The 23,178-nt window shown below is 52.7% G+C and overlaps 1 protein-coding gene across 17 annotated transcripts in view; it reads right to left on the bottom strand.

Annotated features, from left to right (window-relative positions):
• Nucleotides 1–6,286: 6,286 nt before the first annotated feature.
• EPS15L1 (epidermal growth factor receptor pathway substrate 15 like 1) overlaps nucleotides 6,287–23,178 on the bottom strand; it is a 100,564-nt gene continuing 83,672 nt past the window's right edge. For 10 of the 17 annotated variants that reach the window (XM_057708682.1, XM_057708688.1, XM_057708680.1 and 7 more), the window contains 2 exons: nucleotides 12,280–12,485; nucleotides 6,287–6,911 (listed from right to left, as the gene is read on the bottom strand). In XM_057708682.1, the coding sequence (XP_057564665.1) occupies nucleotides 6,765–6,911; nucleotides 12,280–12,485 (353 nt within the window). In that variant the 3' untranslated portion in view covers nucleotides 6,287–6,764. Of the gene's footprint in view, nucleotides 6,912–11,069; nucleotides 11,250–12,279; nucleotides 12,486–19,156; nucleotides 19,297–23,178 lie in introns of those variants that run through there. The other 7 variants (XM_057708696.1, XM_057708694.1, XM_057708693.1 and 4 more) reach the window with 5 other exon arrangements.

Raw genomic sequence — 23,178 nt, 5'->3', positions numbered from 1 at the left:
GTGAAATGTCTTTTTAAGTCTTTGGACCTTTTTTATATGAGTTGTTTGTAGGAGTGGTTTATATATTCTGAACACAAATCCTCTGTCAGATATAGGCATTGAAAGTAGTTTATTTCAATCAGTTACATACCTATTTTTAATGACACCTTTGGTGGGATATTTTTAAAAATTTTATGCATGGAAGATATTTCATTTATTTTAATTTAGAAAAAATTTTGAAATATATTTGACATTTAACGTTGGGTAAATTTAAGGCGCATAACACTGGTGTGATACATTTCTATATTGTAATATGATTGCCATGGTAGCAATTAGCACCTCTATCACACTAGATAACTATCGTTTCTTTTGAGTGGTGGGAATAATTAAGTTCCAGTCTCTTAGCAAGTTTGATGATTATAATATAATATGGTTGTCTACATGTGAACAAAATATTTCCAATAAAGATGAGGCTGGCAGGATGACATCTATTCTATTTTCTTCTATTATGTTCCCTGAGATCTTAAAATGTGTGTTTTCTAGAGATCTGAACAATAATCTTAAGGGCTCTAGAGCTAGAAAGGTCTTCATTAGTCATCTAGGCCATCCTCCTCAGCCAAATGAGGAAACTGAGGTAGGGGGCCCAGGGTCATGAAGTAGGGACCACACAGCATGGCCACCAGAAAGCAAATCAAAGTGAGATATTTAAAGACTCACTAAACATAAACACAGCTCCAACCATGCAAGCCCGCATCACGTAATTTCTTTGGAATATGCTCACGATAAAGATCACATTTCCATTTCCCTCTATGTTTTTCCAACAAAAGTTCATGATACAATTTGTACAGCTCCTGGTAAATTTTACTGGGGAAAATTTTGGGACAAAAAAAGAGGACTGTGTTTCAAAGGCACCAGATCTGATAAGGGGGCAGAAATATTTACTCCATTATTTCAAGAGGCAGGTTCTTTGTTGCTCAAACGCTTCCTGTTTTAAAAATAGCCTTCCACCACTGTTCCAGGACTAGAATGTCCTTTTAAATGAAACTGGCTTTGAAGATGTGATTTCATTTACTGGGAGCAAGTGTGCAGATAATCAATTATCCTTTTGCAAAATGCTGCTCAGACCAGGTATGCGGGACCCTTAGGTTCTGGTCCAACTGCAGCCGGAGCTGGGTTGCTGGACTGTGAAGGGATTGGGAACCAGCTGCCATGGGTGGGAGCCAGGAGACATCACCTCCTAAGGGGACAGAGACCTCAAGCACCAGGGCAGTAAATCGATGATGCTGCAAAATCACAAGTTGCCACTCATCTGAAAGATGTGACTGGTGGAAGAAGGGTGTTACTCTTAATTTTGTTAGGTGTGATCATGGCCTGGCAGAATGTGAGGTCTTATGTCTCAGCCATGTGCACTTGACCGTGGAAGGGTGAAGTGATGTCATCACTGAATCATTTTAAAGCATCTTTGTGAAGAGATGGAAAGGAAGAAAGGGATGGGTGAAGTGAAGGTGGCAAAGTCCAGAAGACAGTGACACCAGATGATGGGTGTTTGGCGGGTTACTGTACTTTTCTTGCTGCTATTGTGTTTGGAGATTTCTCACGATAAATTTTTTCAAACTGGATACTCCGTTTTTCAGGAAAGGGTGTGAGTGTTCTCTGCCAAGGAAGAGGCTGAGAGAACCCATGGGAGTGTGGATGGATTGGTGGATTTGAGGTTGGTTATTTACACAGCAGGTGTGTGTGTGTGGCTGGGGAAGAAGAAAACAGGATTTAAAACTGGCTGAGGGGGGTACTTTAACACCCCACTTACACCAATGGACAGGTAAACCAGACAGAAAATTAATGAAACATAAGCCTTAAATGACACATTAGACCAGATGGACTTAACAGATATCTATAGGACATTCCATGCGAAAGCAGCCAAATACACTTTCTTCTCAAGTGCCAAGCAACATTCTCCAGGATAGATCACATCTTGGGTCACAAATTAAGCCTCGGTAAATTTAAGAAAACTGAAATCATATCAAGCATCTTTTCCAACCACAACACTATGAGATTAGAAATCAATTACAAGAAAAAAAAATGTAAAAACACAAACACATGGAAGCTAAACAATATGTTACTAAACAACCAATGGATCACTGAAGAAATCAAAGAAGAAATCAAAAAATACCTAAAGACAAATGAAAATGAAAACATGTTGATTCAAAACCTATGGGATGCAGCAAAAAGCAGTTCTAAGAGGGAAGTTTACAGCAATACAACCCTACCTCAAGAAACAAGAAAAATCTCAAATAAACAACCTAACCTTACACCTAAAGCAACTAGAGAAAGAAGAACAAAGCAACCCTAAAGTTAGTAAAAGGAAAGAAATCATAAAGATCAGAGCAGAAAATAAATAGATGAAGAAAACAATCGCAGAGATCAATGAAACTAAAAGCTGGTTCTTTGAGAAGATAAACAAAATTGACAAAACTGGCTGGTAAGCTTTTTTTTGGGAGGTGGGGGTGTGTGGTCTGGGACACTCTAAGAATCGGATAAAAAAGACATGGACACCCTCTCCTAAAACAAACAAGAAAGATTCACAAATGTGCAGTTGGGGGTTCACAGATGCCTGAAAGCCCATCTCATCCCACTGGATGAGAGCTCCTAATTTAGTGCATGAGCTTCCACTTCTAAGACAATTTCTGCACCTTTTCTAGGTACAATGGATACGTAAGGAAGCAGCAGGCAACAAGAAATATATCTTTTTTTTTTTTTTAATTTATTTTATTGGTTGTGTTGGGTCTTTTTTGCTGTGCGCAGGCTTTCTTTAGTTGTGGTGAGTGGGGGCTACTCTTCGTTGTGGTGCGTGGGCTCCTCATTGCCATGGCTTCTCTTGTTGCGGAGCATGGGCTCTAGGCACGTGGGCTTCAGTAGTTGCAGCACATGGGCTCAATAGTTGTGGTGCGCAGGCTCAATAGTTGTGGCGCATGGGCTTACCTGCTCTGAGGCATGTGGGATCTTCCCGGAGCAGGGATCGAACCCGTGTCCCCTGCATTGGCAGGTGGATTCTCAACCACTGCGCCACCTAGGAGGCCTGGAAATACATCTTTTTTTAAAAATAAATTTATTTATTTATGTATTTATTTATGTATTTATGTATGTATTTATGGCTGCATTGGGTCTTTGTTGCTGTGGGTGGGCTTTCCCTAGCTGCAGCAAGCAGGTTGCATTGAGCAGGCTTCTCATTGCGGTGGCTTCTCTTGCTGCAGAGCACAGGCTCTAGGTGCATAGACTTCAGTAGTTATGGCGCATGTGCTCAGTAGTTGTGGCACATGGGCTTAGTTGCTCCATGGCATGTGGGATCCTCCCAGACCAGGGCTCGAACCCATATCTCCAGCATTGGCAGGCAGATTCCTAACCTCTGTGCCATCAGGGAAGCCCCATATCTTTTTTAAGATCAGCAAAATGCTGAGCCACTGCCACTGTCTGGCTTTGGGGCTCTGGGCAAATGACTGCCGACAGTGAGCCTCAGTTTTCCCATCAGGGAAATGGGCTAACACTTCACTCTCCTCACCTACAAGGTTGCTCTGTGGTTAGAAGAAAATGATGGATGTTGAATGCTCTAGAAACCGGGAGGTTTTCACCAAATATAGAGTGTGGGTCACATGTTCAAATGGGGAGCTGTGACCACCTCAGCGAGAGGCGACGTGGTCAGTGCCTTCCCGAAAGGCATATGATAGTAGGGCACGTGGCATAGGGCTTTCAGATTTATTCTGATGGTTCCACTGCAGGAAGAAAAAAGCCTTAGCAATCACCTCCAGCCACGTTCTGCAATCTGCTTCCTCTTCCAGAGAGGATTAGGGGCACGTCAGAGGTTAGGAAGTCCACAAGCCTCACATCAGGCACCAGGTCCCAGACCCACATCACTGCAGAGAGGCCAGGCCCCTTCACAGGCACTGAGGAATCCTACCTGCCCCCCTCCCCAGAACCTCAGAAAGATTACCAAGGGCTTGGGCTGTCCTGGCTGATCTCTACATTCCCCTCAATCTGTCGTAACACCCGTTTATGGTTTACTTTCAATCTCACAAAGTTATCTCTCTGATGCAAGACTGTAACTACATACATGGGTCTGAAAAACTGTCTTTCAAAAGCAAATCTAGGACTTTCCTGGTGCTGCAGTGGTTGAGAATCCGCCTGCCAATGCAGGGGACATGGGTTCGATCCCTGGTCCAGGAAGATCCCACATGCCACAGAGCAACTAAGCCCATGTGCCACAACTACTGAGACTGCGCTCTGCAACTACTGAGCCCACGCACCACAACTACTGAAGCCTGCATGCTCTAGGGCCAACGTACCACAACTACTGAGGCTGTGTGCTGCAACTACTGAAGCCCACATGCCTAGTAGCCCCCGCTTGCTGCAACTAGAGAAAGCCTGCATGCAACCACAAAGACCCAATGCAGCCCCAACCATGTGAAAAAAAGCAAATCTATCCCCAGGTGATGAAGGTCAACATCAGTGGTGATGAATCCTTTTGATGACGTGGACTCAATACCATGTGACGAGAAGGGCGTTTCACCCGAGGTCCTCTCCAAACCTGTCACCCCAGACTAACCATAAGAAAAACACGGACAGATCTCAACAGGGGTCAACATACAAGATGGCTGACCACTCCGCAGAACTGTCAAGGTCATCAAAACCAAGGAAAGTCTGAGAAACCATCTCAATCCAGAGGCACCTAAGGAGACACGACAACCAAATGTCATGTGAGATCCTGGGATAGAAAAGGGGTATTAGGGAAAAAAACCTGAGGCTATATGAATCAGGTATGGACTTTAGTTAATAATCACGTCTCAATATAACAATAACAAATGTACCAGCCTGAGGAAGATGTTAAAAAGAGAGGAAATCAAAAATAATTAAAAAAAAAAAAAAAAAAAAAGGAAATCATGAGGGGTTTATAGGGACTCTTTGTATTACCTTTGTGATTTTTCTGTACATCTAAAACTGGTCTAAAAAATAAAGTTTATGGGCTTCCCTGGTGGCACAGTGGTTAAGAATCCACCTGCCAATGAAAGGGACACGGGTTCGAGCCCTGGTCTGCGAAGATCCCACATGCCGAAGAGCAACCTAGCCCATGCACCACAACTACTGAGCCTGAGCTCTAAAGCACTCAAGTCACAACTACTGAGCCCATGTGCCACAACTACTGAAGCCCGTGCACCTAGAGCCTGTGCTCTACAATAAGAAAAGCCACCACAGTGAGAAGCCCAAGCACCGCAACAAAGAGCAGCCCCCACTTGCTGCAACTAGAGAAAAGCCCACGTGCAGCAACGCAGACCCCAACACAGCCAATAGATAAAATAAAAATTAAATAAAAAAAATAAAGTTTATTAAAATGCAAAAACAAGCAAATAAGTGCCTTTCTCAGAATGATTCCCTGGTTGGGATAAAGCACTTGGGGTAGGCAGGGAGCTGTCAACAGCCCTGTCCTAGCTGGGGAAAGAAGGGGAGAAGGCAAAGAATGGGGCCCAGAGACCCAGAACACACACTGAAAAGGAACTTTTTACGAAAAGGGCTTTTAGATACCAGAGAGGCTGGGCCTGTCCATGCCCTGCCATTTCCAGTAAAGGCTCCTTCTGATGTGGAACATTCTGGGCCTCTTCAGTCCTGGCACTAGTGTCTCGCCCCCTTCCTGCGTGGTTTTAAGGTCAGAGGTTCTCCACCGCACTTCTCTGTGTTCAGGCCACTCAGACTCACAAGTTTTGATCATCTCTACCCAAGAGAAGTTGGCCGGGGCTGTCTCGTCTCCCCGGGGACGTGAGAAGCAAAGCAGGGGGCAAATCTGCAATATCCTCAGGACCTCCTGAGGTTGTCCCAACAGTTATGTCCAAGCTTCCGGAAGGTTCTAGGGGAATTCGGCTGCATCCTGGTGGAAAGCTCTCTCCGTGTACCAATTCTGAGCATGGGTTCCTGGTGTGGAGACCGCCCCACCGGCCTCACCCCTCGTGTAGACTGGACAAGGCCCCAGTGGTCTGTAGGAAACGCATTTCAAACTGCACTGTTGTGACAAAGGGCCGCCTGCCCTAAATCGCAGTGAGGTCACAGCCCACGATTTCAGAAGCACTCTGCATCCTGAGGGACAGGGAGACCCTTGAAGACTTCCACAACTGGCTTTCTCTGCTCAAATACTTAGGATCTAACCGGGAATGTCTGACCTGGTCTTCCACCTCTGCTCGAGGCCGGCCTGCCTCTGTGACATCACATGTGAACGTTAATATGAGGAAAACCACGCTTAAATGGGGGAAAAAGAAAGATTCTTGTGTTTTGTATTAAAATATTTTATATTAATCATTCAAACTTAATTTTTATACAATGAATGCATACATCACCAGGGTGTCTGTCTCAGAGGGAGGTCGGGGAGGTGACAGGTGGGTGCGCCCGGGCACTGGTACTCGCCCGGCTGTGAGCAGGGGATGAAAGGCAGGAGGCAGGCACTTCCTCTGCTCGTCCTGTGCTCTGCTGGTTCTGGGAGGGAGGCAGGGATGTCACAGCGAAGAGGTGGATCCTCGGGCCTCCCCCACTGGGATGAGCCATGTTTCCTCGCCCTGGGTGAGACACCCAGAGCCCGAGGCCCTCCGACCAGTGAGTCCTTGACATAACGGTGGCTGTGACATGTCACAACGTGAACTGGGGACCGCCGTGCCCGAGTGTGTGTGAATGTATAGGAACTTCCGAGTCCTCTCCTGTCGCAAGCCCGCCCCGCGACTGTACTGCAGGTGGGCGCAAACACGGGGCCGCGCCTAGGCGGCGGGCATGTCGGCCTTGCTGAGCGCGATGGCCAGCTCCAGGTCCTCCTGCTCCTGCCGCCGCAGCCGTGCCAGCCTCTCCTGCTCTGCCTTCTCGCTCTCCCGCTTGGCCCATGCCAGCTGTTGCTCCTCATTGCCAAACTGCAAAGGGAAAAACAGAGGGTGGGTTACACGGTCCCGGAGCTGCCTGCCTGCTGGCTGGGAGTGGGGGGTGGGGTAGGGGGTGCAGAGGCCTGTCGTGGGTGGATGAGTGGGTGCGGGGAAATGCAATGCTGGGATGCATGCGGGGCGGTGCCCGGTGTGCAGGTGAAAACCAGGGAGAGCCAGAAGCCCTTGTCTTGGTCGGGGATGGGGAGCGGACACGCACGCCCCAGTCCTGACCCCTGGTCTGGAAGGGGTCACGTGCACTGAGACGCAGGGCTGAGTCTGACCTTAACTGCCACCTCCAACCTCAGAGAAACCAGCTGCCCCATCCCTGCAGGGGTGGAGGGCAGGCAGGATATCGGGGGTGCTGAGAGATTTCCAGGGACCCCACAGCACCCCGAGGAGGCTTCACGGGGTGTGGGGGAGAAGCTCCGCTGGGCCTCCTCCTGGGGGACGGCAGGGGTGTCTCTGGAAGCAGCTGGGGAGCAGAGTCAGTGGAACCCCAAGGAGTTGGGACAGTGACCCCGCAGAGCCTGGGCCTTGACGACGGGCCTTGATGCCTGGGTTAGAGGCGCTGGGGCTGGAGAGTTCTGGTTGGAACAGATCTCTGAGTCGCAAACGTGTAAAGGGGCCTTGAGGCCAACCGAGACGACAGGGTCCTGAAACGTGACATCTCCATCTCAGCCACAGTCCCAGGAGCTCTGGGAGACACGTAAGAGCCACTCTGTACTTGAACGTTTACAGGAGACCAGGTATTTACGCTGCCATTTGGTCCAGGAGCTTTTCATTCTTGGGGTCCTTTTCCGAAAGGTTCAACTTTTTAAAAAATAATTTTTTAAAACAAGGGAAGAGACCGTTTTGATCCCGAGATGGGCGATTTCAAACCATTCAAGGTACCTTAGCTCTATGGAAAGAAAAGCAAAGCCAGACCTCATACGCTCTTTCCCTGGCGAGGGTTCCCGACGCCCTGAGGTCCCCGGTCACGGGGCTCTGTCTCCAGGTGAGGCACCTCCAGCACCGCTGGCCCCGAGCCAGAGCTGCAGCCCATTTAGCCTCCTGGCCTGCCTTGATCAGTGTGTCTCTTCTGTGCACTGACTCTGGCTGGCTCTCTGCTAAGCTCTGGATGACACCAAAGGTGAAGAGGGGGCCTGGCGCCCCTTGGGAGCAGACAGACATACAGACAACCCCACCTGAGAGAGGCTCCTGTGGAGGCCCTGGCAGACCCATCAGGAGCACTGGGGAAGGAACAAAAACAGGAATTCATGGCTACTTCTTCACACACACAGAGTTGGCGTGGCAACCCAGGAGGCGGGTGCCTCCGACAGCTGGGAACACTGAGGCCTGGGGTGGGGGTGGGAGGCGGGCTGCAGCGCCCGGGCCCTCGGGACTCTGGACTTTCTCTTGGTTGGCGGGAGGGGTGGTGGCGGTTGTCAGCTGTAACTGCAGAACTGAGGGCACAGCACAGGTCCTGGAGGCCTGGGCACCATCCCCAGTGTGGTTCCAGCTGTTGGGGGCCAAGTGCCCAACTTTGGTGCTGCCACAACAGAGAATGAGGTGGAAGGGTTCGGACCTCAAGGGGCGTGCAGGCCCCAGCAAGGAGCTAAGGCTTTCCCAAGGACGCTCCTTGGGCAAGCGAGCGGGGCGATGGCGTTGGCAGTTTCAGAACGTTTCACGAGCCGACAGCCAGCGTGGGCGTGAGGCGGGGCCAGACAGCAGGGACCGGGGCAGGGGAGGGCTGGGTTGGGGGAGCCTGGTTTGGAGCTGGATGTGACCCCGAGGAGGAGGCGCAGCAGGTGGCAGGAGCGGGACAGCCCAGGAGGCCTCTGTCCCCCCGCCCGGGGAGTCAGGCAGGGGCAGGTGAGGCTCAGCGCGAAGAGGAGCCAGCCGCGGGACGGAAGGCCGAGTCCTGGTTTCTCAGGGAGAACGCCCAGAGGAAAGCTCAGGGGGCTGACCGGCCCCCAGCTGGGTCTCCTGAGGGCCGGCCCCCACGCCACGCGTTTCCACCACGGGTCACAGGTCATCGCCCTCCCCCTCCACGGCCCCCACCCCCGTGCTCTTTGGGGAATTTTCCAACACCTCTTCAGGAGAAAAACAAGGAAAAAACAACAAATGCTGATGGGAATGGCTGCTGACGGCAGCAGGAGAGGACAGCGGGGCTGACAGGGACCTCGCCCTCGCCAGCCCAGGGGAGGGGGCGCGTGGGGGCCGACACGCAGTGAGCGGGGTGGTCCACGCCAGAGCGGAGCACCAAGGTCCGGAGGCGTCAAGGGGGTGGCTGAGGTCACGCGGCCGGGGGCGGGCAGGCTGGGCCCACGCCACGGTGCCTGCTCAGCCCGGGTGTCTCCTGCTCAAGGACACTGCGTGTTCAGCGTAAACGTGCCGACAGGAACGTTCTAGGTGCCTTCAGTGTGGACTGGTCTGAGGCCAGCTTAGGATGCAGGATGGAGACTTGCAGCGGGCACGTGGTCTACTTGCCCTTGAGAAGCACGACGGACTGTGACATCTGAGGAGACTGGAGGAAGGGGCTTCTCTGTGGCTCCCTCTGTGTCTCGGAGCAGCAGAAAATCCTGTCCCTGGCCCTGGCGGAGATACCTCAACCGGGCCGCGCTCTAGTCCTCTGACCTGGATGCGTCACAGCCAGCGCGAATCTGGACCGCCTGCGGGGGCAGGCGCTGCTCAGTAAACAGCGAGCTCTGATTTCCGCTTGACTCTTGTGCCGTCGAGGAACCAAGCCCGGGCAGGGCTCGAGCATTCTGCCCTTCCGAGACACCTCCCGCGCCGGGGCCTGACAGACACTAAGCGGTTTGGTTTCAGCAGCCTCTCCGCAGAAATCCAAAGTTCAGAGGCTTCTGCACCGGAAGCACCAGCACCTTTCCTCCCCGGGGATTGACACGTGCGCCCATCTGCCGTCACCATGCGTGGGGACACTTCTAGCCACTTCCCGTTAACTCATGTACCCTGCTACTGAAAACGCATCCAACTCGTCTGACGACGCAAAGCACGACTTATCCCATCTGATACTGGCTCTGCTTTTAATGCAGACGTCCGAAAGAAAACGCTGTTTTGCTCACCTATAAATACTACTTCCTAATAAACACATTTGCCTAAGACAGAAAGGCTTGTTTTACAAGAAATACTGGAGGGATTTCCTGTGAGCCGCTACAAGCACAAGTAACCCATTGATGGAAACTGGGGGCTTGTAAATCAGAGGGTTCCAGAGTGGCAGAGCAAGGGTGCCAATGGGCCAGGAGAACGGGATCGAGTACACGTGTGACACTGGCTTCCCTCAACTCCAACATGGACCAAGCTGCTTTTGCATGGGTCACAGATCTTGATGGCATGCTTAGAACATCCAATTTGAGAGTCATGCCGCCAGGCTGCTGGGCGGTTAAGAGACTTCTCTGTGTCTACTCGGGGAAACTGAAATACACAAACCGGAGGAACTGACTTTGGCCTTTGAGTTGTCACATACCTTTGGGGTCCGGTGAACACAGAAACCATCAACCAATGGACTGAGCTCCCGGACGCCATGAAAACGCAGAGACATTCTGAGTCCCCGGAGGTGGGACACTTTTGACCATGTTATGGACCACAGCATGACTGAAGGGACAAACCAAACCAGCTCGGTGTCCTGCTTCCCTCACACCCCACCCCATCAGAGTGTGCCACATCTCCCAGTCAGGTGAGTTCCCCTGGAAAGACTGGGGCGTCTGAAGCAGGAAAGGTGATTTTAAACATAAAACAGTGGGGCTGCAAACTGGGCAGAATCAAATTCCTCGCCTGGAGTTGAGAGTGACTAAATCCCAGGGGTGTTTTAAAATCGAAGTTAACAACTGTGCTGGAATGACCAGAAATGATGGGCCAAAAGATAACTTGAAATCTTGGGATTTAAAAGAAAAAAAAAAAAGAGTTTTCCAAAAACCAGCCATGGGGAGAGGGGAAGGGTGGGGGTGCCACAGGAAACAGAACTGCACATTTCAGAAAGAGAACAGTCATTTCTTCAAATTGCCGTTCAAATCCACTTACCCTTCCGCCCTACCCTAAAGAGAGTACCTGAGTCATGCGTGAATAGCTCTATTTTTTTCATCAGCGGTTCATATTTTTTCCATCAAAAAATAAAAGCAGTGCTATTCAAGAAACTGTAGATAAAGCGGGTTTTGTTTCTGGCTTTTATTAACAAAGTCGCCATTTGTACATATCCGCAGTATGCACTGGCTGTCAACAAAACCAGGCTAACTGCAGTCATAAAATATTTACAGGTCGCCAAGAGCCAGGAACGTGTCAGCGTCTTGGGCGATTTCAGCAAGCCACAACATAGCTGTGCACGAGGTGGATCTGAAAGGAATCGGGTGTTCACTGGGCACTGGTACAGAGCTTGCTTTAAGAAGGATATTCTAGGAGTGGAAGCATCTATAAACAATACATCTCACACCTAACAAGGAAACAGGGTACTTTGCAAGATCGAGTGAAGAAAACCTTTTAAAAAACATAGGTGCGCAACAGACAGTGAAACCGATTCTGGGAAGACAACATCTGAAGCTCTCTGAGAACAAGATCTCTGGGTACTGATGAGGGTACTGAAAACACTCTAAGGTGACAGTGTTTTACAGTCTGGAATCTTTCTTCACACTGACACACAAAGCCAGACTTTCAAAATCCCCGGATTAGCTTCTGAAAAGGCACTTAACTCTGTTAAATGGCTTTCTGAGTTTCTGTTTTGGTGTTTTGGTTTTTTTCCCTGAAAAAGGAAGGGGCTTCAGAGCGGCTGTTTTACATTACGTTTCAGTTTTCATCGTAGCTGGTAACTGAAATAAAAGTTTTAAAAAATCAAATTTGCTTTCCCTTCCTGTGATCCGTCTGGGTGCTTCAAATTCGCACTTGCTGCCCAAAATGCACTGGGTGGGACCATCAAAACTCCCGCACAAAGACTTTTTTGAGAACAGCAAAACCCGAATGTAACTTTAGCAATCTTGTTTTCATACTTCAGAGACATTTGACATTGTGGCTTCCAAAAAAAAAAAAAAATCAATGAACACAACAGCCTCTGGGCGACAGAACTAATACAAAAAGCCTACCGTGAAAGACAGAGAACTGGGCATACTGGGCCGCCCTGCTGGAAGAAAACGTGCCCTTATCACAGAGTATCCAAACCAGAGCTCTTTTTTTTTTATTGAGAAACCATTTTTCTTACAGAAAGCAGCAGTACAGAATAAATAACACGGTGATGGCATGAGGTACCGGGACACTTGAGCCAGGAGGAGGTTTGCCATTCGAAAGAGACAAAAAAATAAAAACAAATAACCCCAAAGAAGCTGCAAGCAGAGTTGGGGGAGGGGATGGCGCGGAGGCGGAGAACTTAACTTACAGAGGTGAAGTCTGCAAAGCCCAAGGAAGAGGCTTTAGAAGGTTTAGCTGAAGAGGAGGGAGCAAATGGATCTTTTCCACTAAACGGGTCCCCAAACCCCTTTTTATTTTGGAACGGGTCACTGCTGTCAGCCCCGAGTGGCTGGAATGGATCAGGGGGCTCGGGAAAGTCTGCAGAACCAAGCTGGCTTACGGGTGTACTTTTACCTGGAAAGTTTAGGAGAAAAAAAAAAAAAGAGAAAAAAAAAAAAAAGAAACACAAGTTACTGACCACAGGTAGAACAGAGTCCTGACTGAGGAGCCAGGCGCCAGCTCCCTGGGAAACCCTATCCCTCTTTGGAAATAGCCGGAATGCCGCTCGTGGGACGGACCCTGGGGAATCGGCGTGGATCTCGGCTTTCCTCTCCATTTATCCCGGAGGCTTAATGGTCTGTGGGCATTACAAGAAAACCACTTCAGATGACCCCCTCCTCTCCCCACCCACCACAGCTAAAATTTACATCATCTTTTAAAAGGCTCACATGCAGGCAAGTTTCAAAGTGATTCATTTTGGCATGGCAACACGTTTACTATCACACTGAGTTTAAAAAAAGTCATGGCTTAGCAGAAAAATACACTGCAAGCTTCCAACCACTAAAAAAAGGAGGGGGGGGATTACTTGCAACTAAATAGGGGGATTAGTTTCACCACGTGGTGTCTGTGGAGTTTGCTGTGTTAGTGCCCAGGGCCTGGAGGCAGCTCACCCGACGAACCCACTCTGCCGTCCTGGGTTTAAATTCATTTCCAGCTCCTGCTTCTGTCCCTTTGGCTCCAAGGGGCAGGCTTTGGGCCTTTCTGGGCTCTTGCCAAGAGGGTGGCTCTGGGATGCCCAGGTCCTGGCAAGGCAGCTCTCCACGGGGACACGGGAGAGAGGTGTTTAGAATTGGAGGGAAATGAGGCTGTGAGGCCATGCTTGGGGGGTGTGGCCTGAGGACAGGTGGCTTCTCCCAACAAGTCCTGCCAGCGTGTCAGAACAACCCACTAGGAACCAGACCCTTCTCCAGGCCTGCTTGGCAAGGGGGACTCCCACGCAATGAGCCTCCGGGGGATCTGCTGGTTTTGCAGGCCAGCTTCCGGCCTGACGCCATTCATTTGCCCAACAGCTGCCTAAGGAACCGGGGTACCCAGGGGATGAGACGTTCAATTCGGCGGCTCTGTGTCCAAGCCCAGGCTGGAGGCTCGAGGATACTTTACGTGATTTTGATTTGTTAACAGAGCTGCCTGTGTTTACTCCTGCAATTTCAAAACTAATGTGCGAAAAAACCCAAAAGCCGAGGGTCACATTCCACAGATGACCTTGGATATCCAGCTGCATGTCCAGAGGATGCCCCGGCCCTGAACCACAACTGACCCCTGGAGCACCTGAGCCCAGGACACCTGCCCTCCTCACCTTGCTGACATCTGCCACACCACCTGCCCACACGTCCGTCTCCAGCCCAACTCCAAAACCACCCTGACGCTTCTTCCCAGGCTACATTTCTGAGGGCCCCAAGGTGACCCTAAGGACTCCTGCCTCTGTCACCTTTAGTTCTGAGATGCAGAACTAAAGCCCCTCAGCCCTAGCTGGCCTCAGTTTCCTGTCTGGGAAGTGGGAGTGAAGAGGCAGAGGTCAGACCGGGTGACTGGTGCATGGCGTGCTCCTTGGGGCAGCTCCGGTCTGCGCCCCACTCCAGGCCACTCAGCGTCCGGCACCACACGGCCCGCACAAGCAGGGCTCAGTGTGTGGGGGGCCTGTGAGAACCTGGCCTGAGGCTCCTCTAGACACACAAGTTTACGTACTTGTCGTTTGACCCGGCAGCTGGGCAGCCGTAAGGTACAAATGCCGCTTCACCCACACATGAGAAATTCAAGTCACCAGTGATGCGGTCCTGTCACAGAGAAAAGCCCACGGAGAAGAGATGGGGGCTGAGCCCACTAGAAGTGCTAAAGTCCCCATGCCCCCTCCCACCTGAATTGGGACTTCTGGGTGGGCGGCTGATGCCCGTGCATGGTTGCCCCCACCGATGGCTGGAACACAGAGGCCCCAAGCTGCTCCCGCCCCTCAGAGCTGCTGCTGGTTTCTTTTTGCGTGTTCAAGGAAACCAAGAGTCTTAGCTTCCCGAGGCCTGCACAGGACTCTGAGACACAGGCAGCCCTGCACCGGGCCCTCTGTCACCTCCCACGGTCAGAACAGAGCACCTCTACACCCTTGGCCGCGGCCTAATGGGGCTCCTTTGCTGACCCCTGGCCTTTCCAGGCTTTCACTGTCACAAGCAGCACCACCACGCACGTGTGTCTATTTACAGGCGACGTTTCTGGAGGTGGGGCTGTGGGTCAGAAGGTGTGCCCGCTGCAGCCTGACCTTCTCTGTCACACTGCCTGTCCCAGGCTCTGACAAGACGCACCCTGACCAAGATGGCAGGGTGGGGAGGAGGCTGCAGGCTGGGACACTGGTCAACCTCTCTCCGTGGCCACGAACCAATTCAGTCAGCCATGAGGCCCAATAAGCCAGGTGAGCCTCCGACAGAGTCCCTGGCTGGACCCTTCCCCAGAAGGGTGGTGGTAAGTCCACCCTGCGGCAGCGGGAGTTAGGGCCTCTCTCCCCCAGGGTAACTGGCTTCTCAAAATAAAGTCCTGGGGGCGACTGCCATGACTCATCTTCTGTACAGGTTGAGTTCTCTACCTCTGGTCCCTTCTCTCCTATCTGTGACAGAGTCACAGACTTCAGGCTGTCCCCCCAGCACCAAATGCTCCTCCCTGAGCCATTCTCCCTGCTGTCGGGGCTCTCCCAACTCCTCCTCTCCCTCTTGGGGCTTCGGAGACCAGGGCAATCTGGGTGCTGGCCTTGAAGAACTACCTCCCCCAAGGTCACCTTACATAGCCAGCCTACTCTCTGGTCTGAGAGTCGAGCTGATGGGTGAGCCAAGGCCTCCCGGGCCATGCACCACTGGGACAGGAGAGCGCCGCCGTGTCACTGTGGACCCCTTCCCCTCTCTTCAGAGGTGAGCACACAGCTCTGGCGGGAGGGCTTGGGCAAGACCTGCCCAGCAGCTTGTCAACTCCAGGCTATGCAGCTGCAAGCAGTGGGAAGCCAGCGGAGCCCAGGGGCACCCTGGGCAGGAGGGAGGGTGGGCGCAAGCCCCGGGTGCTCTGGTCCACAAGGCTGCACCACCACCTCAGGCAAGTGGTCCTCACCTCTCCCAGGTCCCTGGGAACCACGCCCGCAACAGCCCCTGGCTGCCCAAGAAGCTCTCAGCTTCCTGCCCCGTGGGCCACCTGCACTCAGCGAGGTGGCCTTTTAGCTCAGAGCTGACCTGGCACTGCTGAGCTTGCTGAGCTCTCCCTGCTGCTCTGGGAGTACACGCCCAGCCTCGGCCACCCCGCCCCCGCCCAGCACAGTCCTCTGCACTTGCTGCTGCCCAGGCTGTGACACTCCTCCTCAAACGCCTACGACCTGCCATCTCCCCTTGCCTCTGTTCAGCCCTCCCAGCCTGGCCCCAGGCACGGGGGGCATGGACCCCCGGAAGATGGCGTGGAGCACGGCAACCACCCCGCTCAGCCTTGCTCTCGGCCTCTGTTTCCTTATCCACGAAATGGGGCTGTGATGGGACGACTTGGTCCTCCTGCCCCCCAACTCACTCATTATGTTCAGGTCCTCTCCCCCAGTACCTCGGAAGGTGACTGTCTTTGGACCTGGGATCTTTGCAGAGGTAATTAAGTTAGAATGAGGTCCTATGAGTGGGCCTTAATCCAACAGAACGGGTGATCTTGGAAGAAGAAGAGAGTAGGACACAGACATGCACAGAAGGGGGCCCACAGACAATGCGGCGGGGAGGACGCCGTCTACAAGCCAAGCAGAGAGGCCTCAGGGGAAACCAACCCTGCCGACACCTTGATCTCAGATTTCCAGCCCCCAGGTCTGTGAGACAATCGATGTTGGCTAAGCCCTCCAGTCTGTGGTATTTGTTACAGAGGCCCCAGCACACGCACACGGGAAATAGGGCGCCTGCTCCACGTGGCTGCCAGCGCTGGGTCGGCAGGTGATGGGCTGCCTGCTTCTGTAATGCTCCGCCGCGACAGTCTTAATGGTCTGCCGGTGCCACGCCTGCGCAGCTTCAACACCTAGAGGTCACGACAGCTCGCCAGCCCTCTCACCACGGGCTCCACGAGGAGACTGAGGACCCCCAACTGCAGCTCTCTGCTCTGACAGAGCCACTCAGATGCCCCCTGCGCAGTATGGTGGGTATATGAGGCCCCTGGGCAAGGGTGTCCTCCCCTTGAACGGCTGAGTTCCCTGCACTGGCCCCCACCCATCCTGCTTCCTCAAACCCTCCGTGAGACCTCCTTCCACATGATGGAGCAGCACCACGTCCCAGGTGTGCCCCGCGCCCACCACAGAAGAGTCCTCCTGCAGCATGAATCAAGACTCAGACCCCACCTCGCTTTCCAAACCCTAAGCAACGGCATCACTGGGGCTTGATCACGGATAGACAGACATGTTCCCGAGTGAACCATGCTCTGGGGGCCCCTGAAACACCTGCAGCCTTCTCTGGGCCCCGCGTGATGGGTCCTCACCTGCGAACTGAGCTGGTATGTGTGCCTCTGGCAGGGGCGCCCTGGGGGATGCCATCCTAAGGGATGGGGACACTGACCTCAGCGTGCACAGTCCCTGCAGCCTGGCCCCCATGGCCTCCTTCCCATAGCGACTTCCACCCCGCTGACCGCCTTGCACTGTCCAGCCCGCCAGGCTCCCCCTGCCCTGGCACAGCCTTCGCCCTTCTCCTGGAAGACCCTTCTCCTGGAAGACCCTTCTCCTGGAAGACCCTTCTCCGGGGCTCACTCCACCCCTGCAGGCTTCCCCATGGCCCCGTCCACCTCCCATGGCACTGATCTGTCCTGGTCTAGCCTCCAGCACACCTGAGGGTCAGCTCCATGAGGGCGGGGCCCAGAACGTCACAGGTACTAGTAATACCAGCCCCCTTTTCCTGGTGGGGGTCCTCGAGGACGGGGTGCCACCACCCAGGCTCTACGGGGCCATCCTGAGGGAACTGAGGCCTTTGGGGGAACCCCACTGGTGAGCCAGGAAGGGATACAAGCATCTAGCTTCCCTCCTTTGCAAGGGAGGGCAACAAATATTCATTGGTGCACTCTTGGTCTAATTTCTTAATATCAAAAACCAAAACAGCAATGGGCCAAAGAGCAAAATTCGAATGTAAGAGAAAAGAAGAGCTGCCAGGGACAGGCTGAAAAGCCCAGGGCCGGGAGCAGCCCCTGGTTCCAGCAGCAAGTCCAGGATGGACAGCTGTTTGACTTCCTTGAGCACTTCTTGCAGGGGCTGCTCACAAAGGGGAGACATCTGAGCAGGGATAACGGGGTCAGTCGACCCCAGCCAGGCCCCGAGAGCGACCACAACCGTCCAAATCTTCAAAGTATATCATCACCCACTTTTGTGCTTTTTTTTTCTCTTCTTCTTTCCAACTAAGAAGACCTTCCTCCCCTGGTTTGGGGGATTTTTTTTTTTTTTTTTAAATCACTTTTTGGGTGGGGGACGGTTACAAATCCAGCCGGCTAGAATGTCAAGCTGAGGTTTCTGACGTGCACAGAGATGCTCGGGGAGATGAAAAGTGGCAACACATCAAGAACGGCCCGGGCCTGGTTTTGCTCTGCTGCCGAAACCGTTGTTATTTAGAAATCATGACTGTGTTAATATGAAACCAGGGCACATCAACTGCTCCTGTTTTCAGAGGGGGGGAAGAAAAAACAAACGGTTTTTTCTCGGCTATCTGTTTTCATGCTCGGGCACAGAGGCTGAGTTATCGGGCCTGACACGTGCAACGTCGCTGGCGTCCCAGGATCGCTCTGACATGATGCTCACCAGCAGAGGCTTTTCACAGGGAAACCCTCGCTCTGGCTGCCCTCAGTCCAAACTTCCCACTCGGCGCCCCTGTTTATTTTTAGCAGCTGCACTTTTAAAACATTCTGGGGCTGGTTCCTGCTTTTACGTAACCACTTCTGCTAACTCGTTAATTGTTTTTTTCCGATTTTCTGAGGTGTTCCTCATCTTAAACGTGACAGAGTAACTCAACCTGCCACCGCGTCGCTGAGCAAACCCGATGCCCGGTTTTAGGCCTTTCCACGGCTCCGGGCACCGCGAGTAAGGAAAGAGCTTGACTGGGGCTTGTTTCAGAGAAGAGAGCACAAATGATTTTTTTTTTTTTAACGTTGGTATAAAGCTAAAACCAGGATGATACCTGGCCTGTCATTCCTAGACATCTGCCCAGGGGAAGGGAGCCCCGAGCGTAGCGGAGGCTGTGACAGCAGACCACCAAATGAAGACGCCCCCACCCCACCCCGGGGGGCGGGAAGCTGCTACCGCGCCCCCCACAGTGACTCTCCGGCACTCGGAGGAGTCATCATTACCGGGGAGGAACGCAAGGCTGAGGACAGGACAGAATACGGCTTATTTCAAACCGCAGCAGTTTCAGCAGCTACCCCAGCGGTGCACCGAAACCACATACAGGACGGCCTTGAGCAAAAACAATATGAACCCGATGGTTTACCACGGTGTGTGCTGTTAAAAAAAAAAAACTTAGTGGCCGGCCCCACCCTGGCAGCAATGTCTTTAATTCTCCTACTTCTCAACTTTCCCGAGGCCGCGCGGGCCCCCGACGGTGGTCCCAGGGCGGTGAAACCCTGTGCCCACCTCTCCCTCCTCGCTTCTTGGGAAGCTCTCAGCCCGAAGAGTCCCCGCGGCGGCAAGAGGAGAAAACGATGGAATACAAATCCCCCTCAACTTACAAATGTGAACACCGAAAGAAGGCAGGTTTTCTTGCTTGAAATTCTTTACTTAGAAGGAAAGCAAGAGGTTTGGGTGACTTGGGGTCTCAATAAATCGGATGAATGAAAATACCAAAAATAGACATGAGCTTGTTTTCATCCCAACCAGATACTCGCTGGATTCTATTTATAAGATCCAGGGTTGCAGTTGGAAAATGCAGTTCTGTAGATGAGAGATAAATACAAAAACAACAAAACACAAAAATAAAAAACAATGGTTTGTGGTCAGGACAGCTGCCCCACCTGAGCTATTACCCTACAAAACACAGGACATTCCCAAACTGCCATTCGCTGCAACACGGAACTCCACACAACTGTCACTCGCCCTACAAGACACGGGACACCCACACAACTGTCCCTCGTCCTACACAACACGGGACTCCACACAACTGTCCCTTGTCCTACACTACAGCGGACACCCACACAACTGTCCCTCGTCCTACACGACACGGGACACCCACACAACTGTCCCTCGTCCTACACGACACGGGACTCCACACAACTGTCCCTCGTCCTACACTACAGCAGACACCCACACAACTGTCACTCGTCCTACACAACCGTCACTTGCCCTACACAGCATGGGACACCCACACAACCACCAGGCTTCTGTGAGTCATACTACGCGGGAGAGCTGTGGCTGGGAAGGGGGCACTCCTCGTTACCTTGGCTCTTCCATTCCTGCCCCCTAAACCCAACAAAAAAGCTTAGCTGGGGGGAGAGAGAAAGCAGGCTGTCCAGAGCACAGCCTTTCACATTCATAATCACTTGGGAACTTTTTGCTGAAAAAGATCGCTTTTCACCAACACACGTGAAAGACACACATCCCTCTACGGCAGGATGGGGCAGGCGAGCGAGGAGAGCTAACTTCTCAGGATGTGACCCACAGGGCCATCCAAGCGGCTTGCCAGCGAGGAGCCCTGCACACACCAGCCTGGCTCGCTCTGGCTGATGCACACGCGACGAGGAGGCAAGCCCGGCAGATCAAAGCTGTGCCACGCAGCACAGCCCCGGCAGATAAAATCTGAGGTCCCCACCATCACAGCATTGAGATTTTCCACTAAAAATATTTACTGAATTTTAAGAAAAATCTGCTTAATGCATTGAAGGGAACAGGATGAGGTTTGGTTCCGAATGGCTGAGAAAAGCTGAACAAATATTTACTATTATTCACCACGGGCGCGTTTTTCATCCTCTGTGAGGTGCCTGGGGCAGGTAGTCAAAGGTGACCAGCCCACTGGATGTGGGGTCATCGCACAGTCAGAAAGAAAAGGAGAGAAAGGGGAAGAGTAGCCCCCCTTTCAGGGTCCTCAAAGGACAAATATCCTCCAGCCTGGAAAATACAATTTTTAAGAGGTTTCCACAAAAGGCTCCTAAGACATTCATAAGAAACCTGACAGGGGCTACTTTAGTTCTGTAGCAAAAATGGGGAGGGGCGGGTATGTGACTTACAAACGAATTTACAAATTACGAATGTGTCTCTGCAGCAAAAATAATAGACCGGCAGGTCTCACGGTTCTGCTTTTTGAAAAATCATATTTGTTCTTTGATTTGCGCCTGCAACACACTGCTGAATCAGCCCTGTGTGCTGGCCTGCCTTGTCCCCCTGAGGGGCCTAGGGTGCCTTGGTGGGGGGGGAGATGTTAGCTACAGCTGGGTGGGGCGAGCCCTGGGGCCTCGGTGGCCCAGCCTTTGTTCCTCCCTACAGAGCAGGGAGCTGCCAGGACGCCACCCCTGCACCAGCAGAGAGGTGCTGTGCCCACATTTAACAAAATCCCCAAGGTGCCACGCGGTGGGTCTGGAAGCCGGTTAGAAGGCACGGGTGCACTGGAGTGGATTTTAGAGCCCACCAGGAGCCCCCTCCCGTTGTGGGGGTTGCACGAAAGGCGCTGAGAGAGCCTGCAGTCGATGGGGGACCCGCCCACTCTCACTCCCTTTATGGCCAGTTCCCACCACCCACTCAGATACACACATGTGCTTGTTTTTCAGTTGACAATGGCTGCGGGAGGGGGGTTGACTCAGTGTTTTGAATGTGAGAAATGGAGAGATGAGAGACCACATTCATCCCATCAGAAAAGCAAGGGCTGCACGTGGAACACCTTCCTGGGCCACCTCATCTTGCTGTAGGTAGAACCAAGGGGCTGGGGGAGGCCTGTGTGGCAGGTACACGAGGCCCCCACAGTGGCTGGGGTCAAGGTGGCCGCTGCTGTCTGTTCACACCGACACACAGACGTCAGACAGGGGAGTCCAGGCTCCCTGGGCCTGCACCCCAACATGAGGCCCTGCTATAAGGCCCCCAACCAGACCCCAGCCGGCTGAGCCCTGACTCCTCTGCTCGAGAACCCCCAGCCTGGGCACTTGCACCCCACTGAACGACAGGCAACAACAGCGTCACTCAACTCCCACTCAATCCACCACTCGACTCTGGGTGCAGGAGGGTGGGCGTGTGCTAAGGTAGGCAAATGCTTCTATTTTCGAACTCAGCCGCCTCTGCTGAACAGAAATGCACCCCGAAGAACAATTCGTCTCCAGGCATTTGACACGTTAAGAGGCCAAGAGGAAAAGGACTCTTCTTCCTCTGCTGGGAGCCGGCTCTCGAGGACACGCGGTCAGGGGTCCCGCCCAGCCCTGGCACGGACGCTCCCAGCCGGCTGGCAGGGGGCAGCCTGTGGGAAAGCAGGGCTCCACTCGGCTGGGCGACCGAGGCTCCCCTGGAGCACCCCAGCCCTGGCTGGCAGGCAAACGCCACGACGTTCCAGGCTTCCGAGCTGGTGGTGAACTGCATTTGTCCCATTCTACAAATTCACATGTACCCACCAAATTATCTCTCTGAAATCATCGTGGGAACGGAATTAAAGTAGTTAAGTTCAAGGCTGAGGTGCTAACCGCACGGCTCAACTGGAGAAGCCATTTTAAGAGTGGATCTTGTGCAATAAGCAAGGGGTCAGGACCCACACGGGCAAAGGATGACCACCCTGGTTTCAGCCCCACATGGCATCTCAGAGCCAAGCACGCGCCCGGGCGGGCGCCATGGAGGAACCCGGGGCGTCCTCCCTGACAGAGTCGTGTGTGGCAGCTCCTGGGATGGTCAGGCTGACCGCCGAGCGAGCGGGCTGGCCAGAGAGCAGGTGGCAATCAGAAAACGGCCCAAAAGAAAGAGCCCGCAGTCAGTCACCCTGTGTGGAGTCAGTCACAGGTGCGGGCGGGGACTCGTGTTCCAGGGGAGAAATGGTTATTTATTTACTTGTGTTTTGAGAATCATCTGAATCAAACAGGACCCTGGCTCAACGGTATCCCGTCGTCCTGTGTGTGTCGGAAGAATTATGGGAAGGGGAAGACGGGCAGAAAGACGTCACCGGTGTGTGCGTGGTTTTATTCTGAAGGTGAAAAGGTCCTCGGTAGTAATAATAATTAAATTGGGGAGAGGTTAAAGGTGACTGGCTGGTTAGCGGTGAAGGCGCCCTAGCTGGTGTCACCCGGGCGCTGCAGGAACCGCAACGCGGGGCTGCACTTGCAGGAAGTGGCAAGGGTGGGGCCCGGGGCACAGGATCCCGCTATCTGTCGCCGCAGGCGCGAGGCCCAATCACTGACACCCACACAGCCATTTCCTGCACTTAAAAAAAAAATCTGTTTCTCCCTTTGCAAATCAACAACTTTTACCTAGAAACTCTTGGCGGTGAGTTCTGACTGATCTCGATCTCCGGTCCGTTGCAGAAAGCACACCGCTGTTTACCTGGGGGAGGTGTGCCTGCGCTTACTCTAACTGACAGGTTTCGGCGGCTACCCAAGCAGTCTGTTTTGCATCTGCCTAGAAGAAACTAATTCTCTCTACCCCAAACAGACACCTGCTGGGTATTTCATACCTTGATAGACCTTTCTAGAAAAGACCTCCGGGCACAGAGAACTCAGTGCCAACACCAAAGCCCCGAGAATATGCCACAGAGGGTGATTCTTGATGGTCCCCAAGGGTCCACTTTCTGGCTTGGGGCAGAGCGGATGGCCAGCCGCAGGCTGCTCCAGTCACACGCCTATGACACCAGAACTC

This window comes from Hippopotamus amphibius, chromosome 15, assembly GCF_030028045.1.
Source record: "Hippopotamus amphibius kiboko isolate mHipAmp2 chromosome 15, mHipAmp2.hap2, whole genome shotgun sequence".
Classification (NCBI taxonomy): Eukaryota; Metazoa; Chordata; class Mammalia; order Artiodactyla; family Hippopotamidae; genus Hippopotamus; species Hippopotamus amphibius.
The sequence above is the reverse complement of the archived record's forward strand: the minus strand, read 5'-3'. Positions and strand labels throughout refer to the sequence as shown.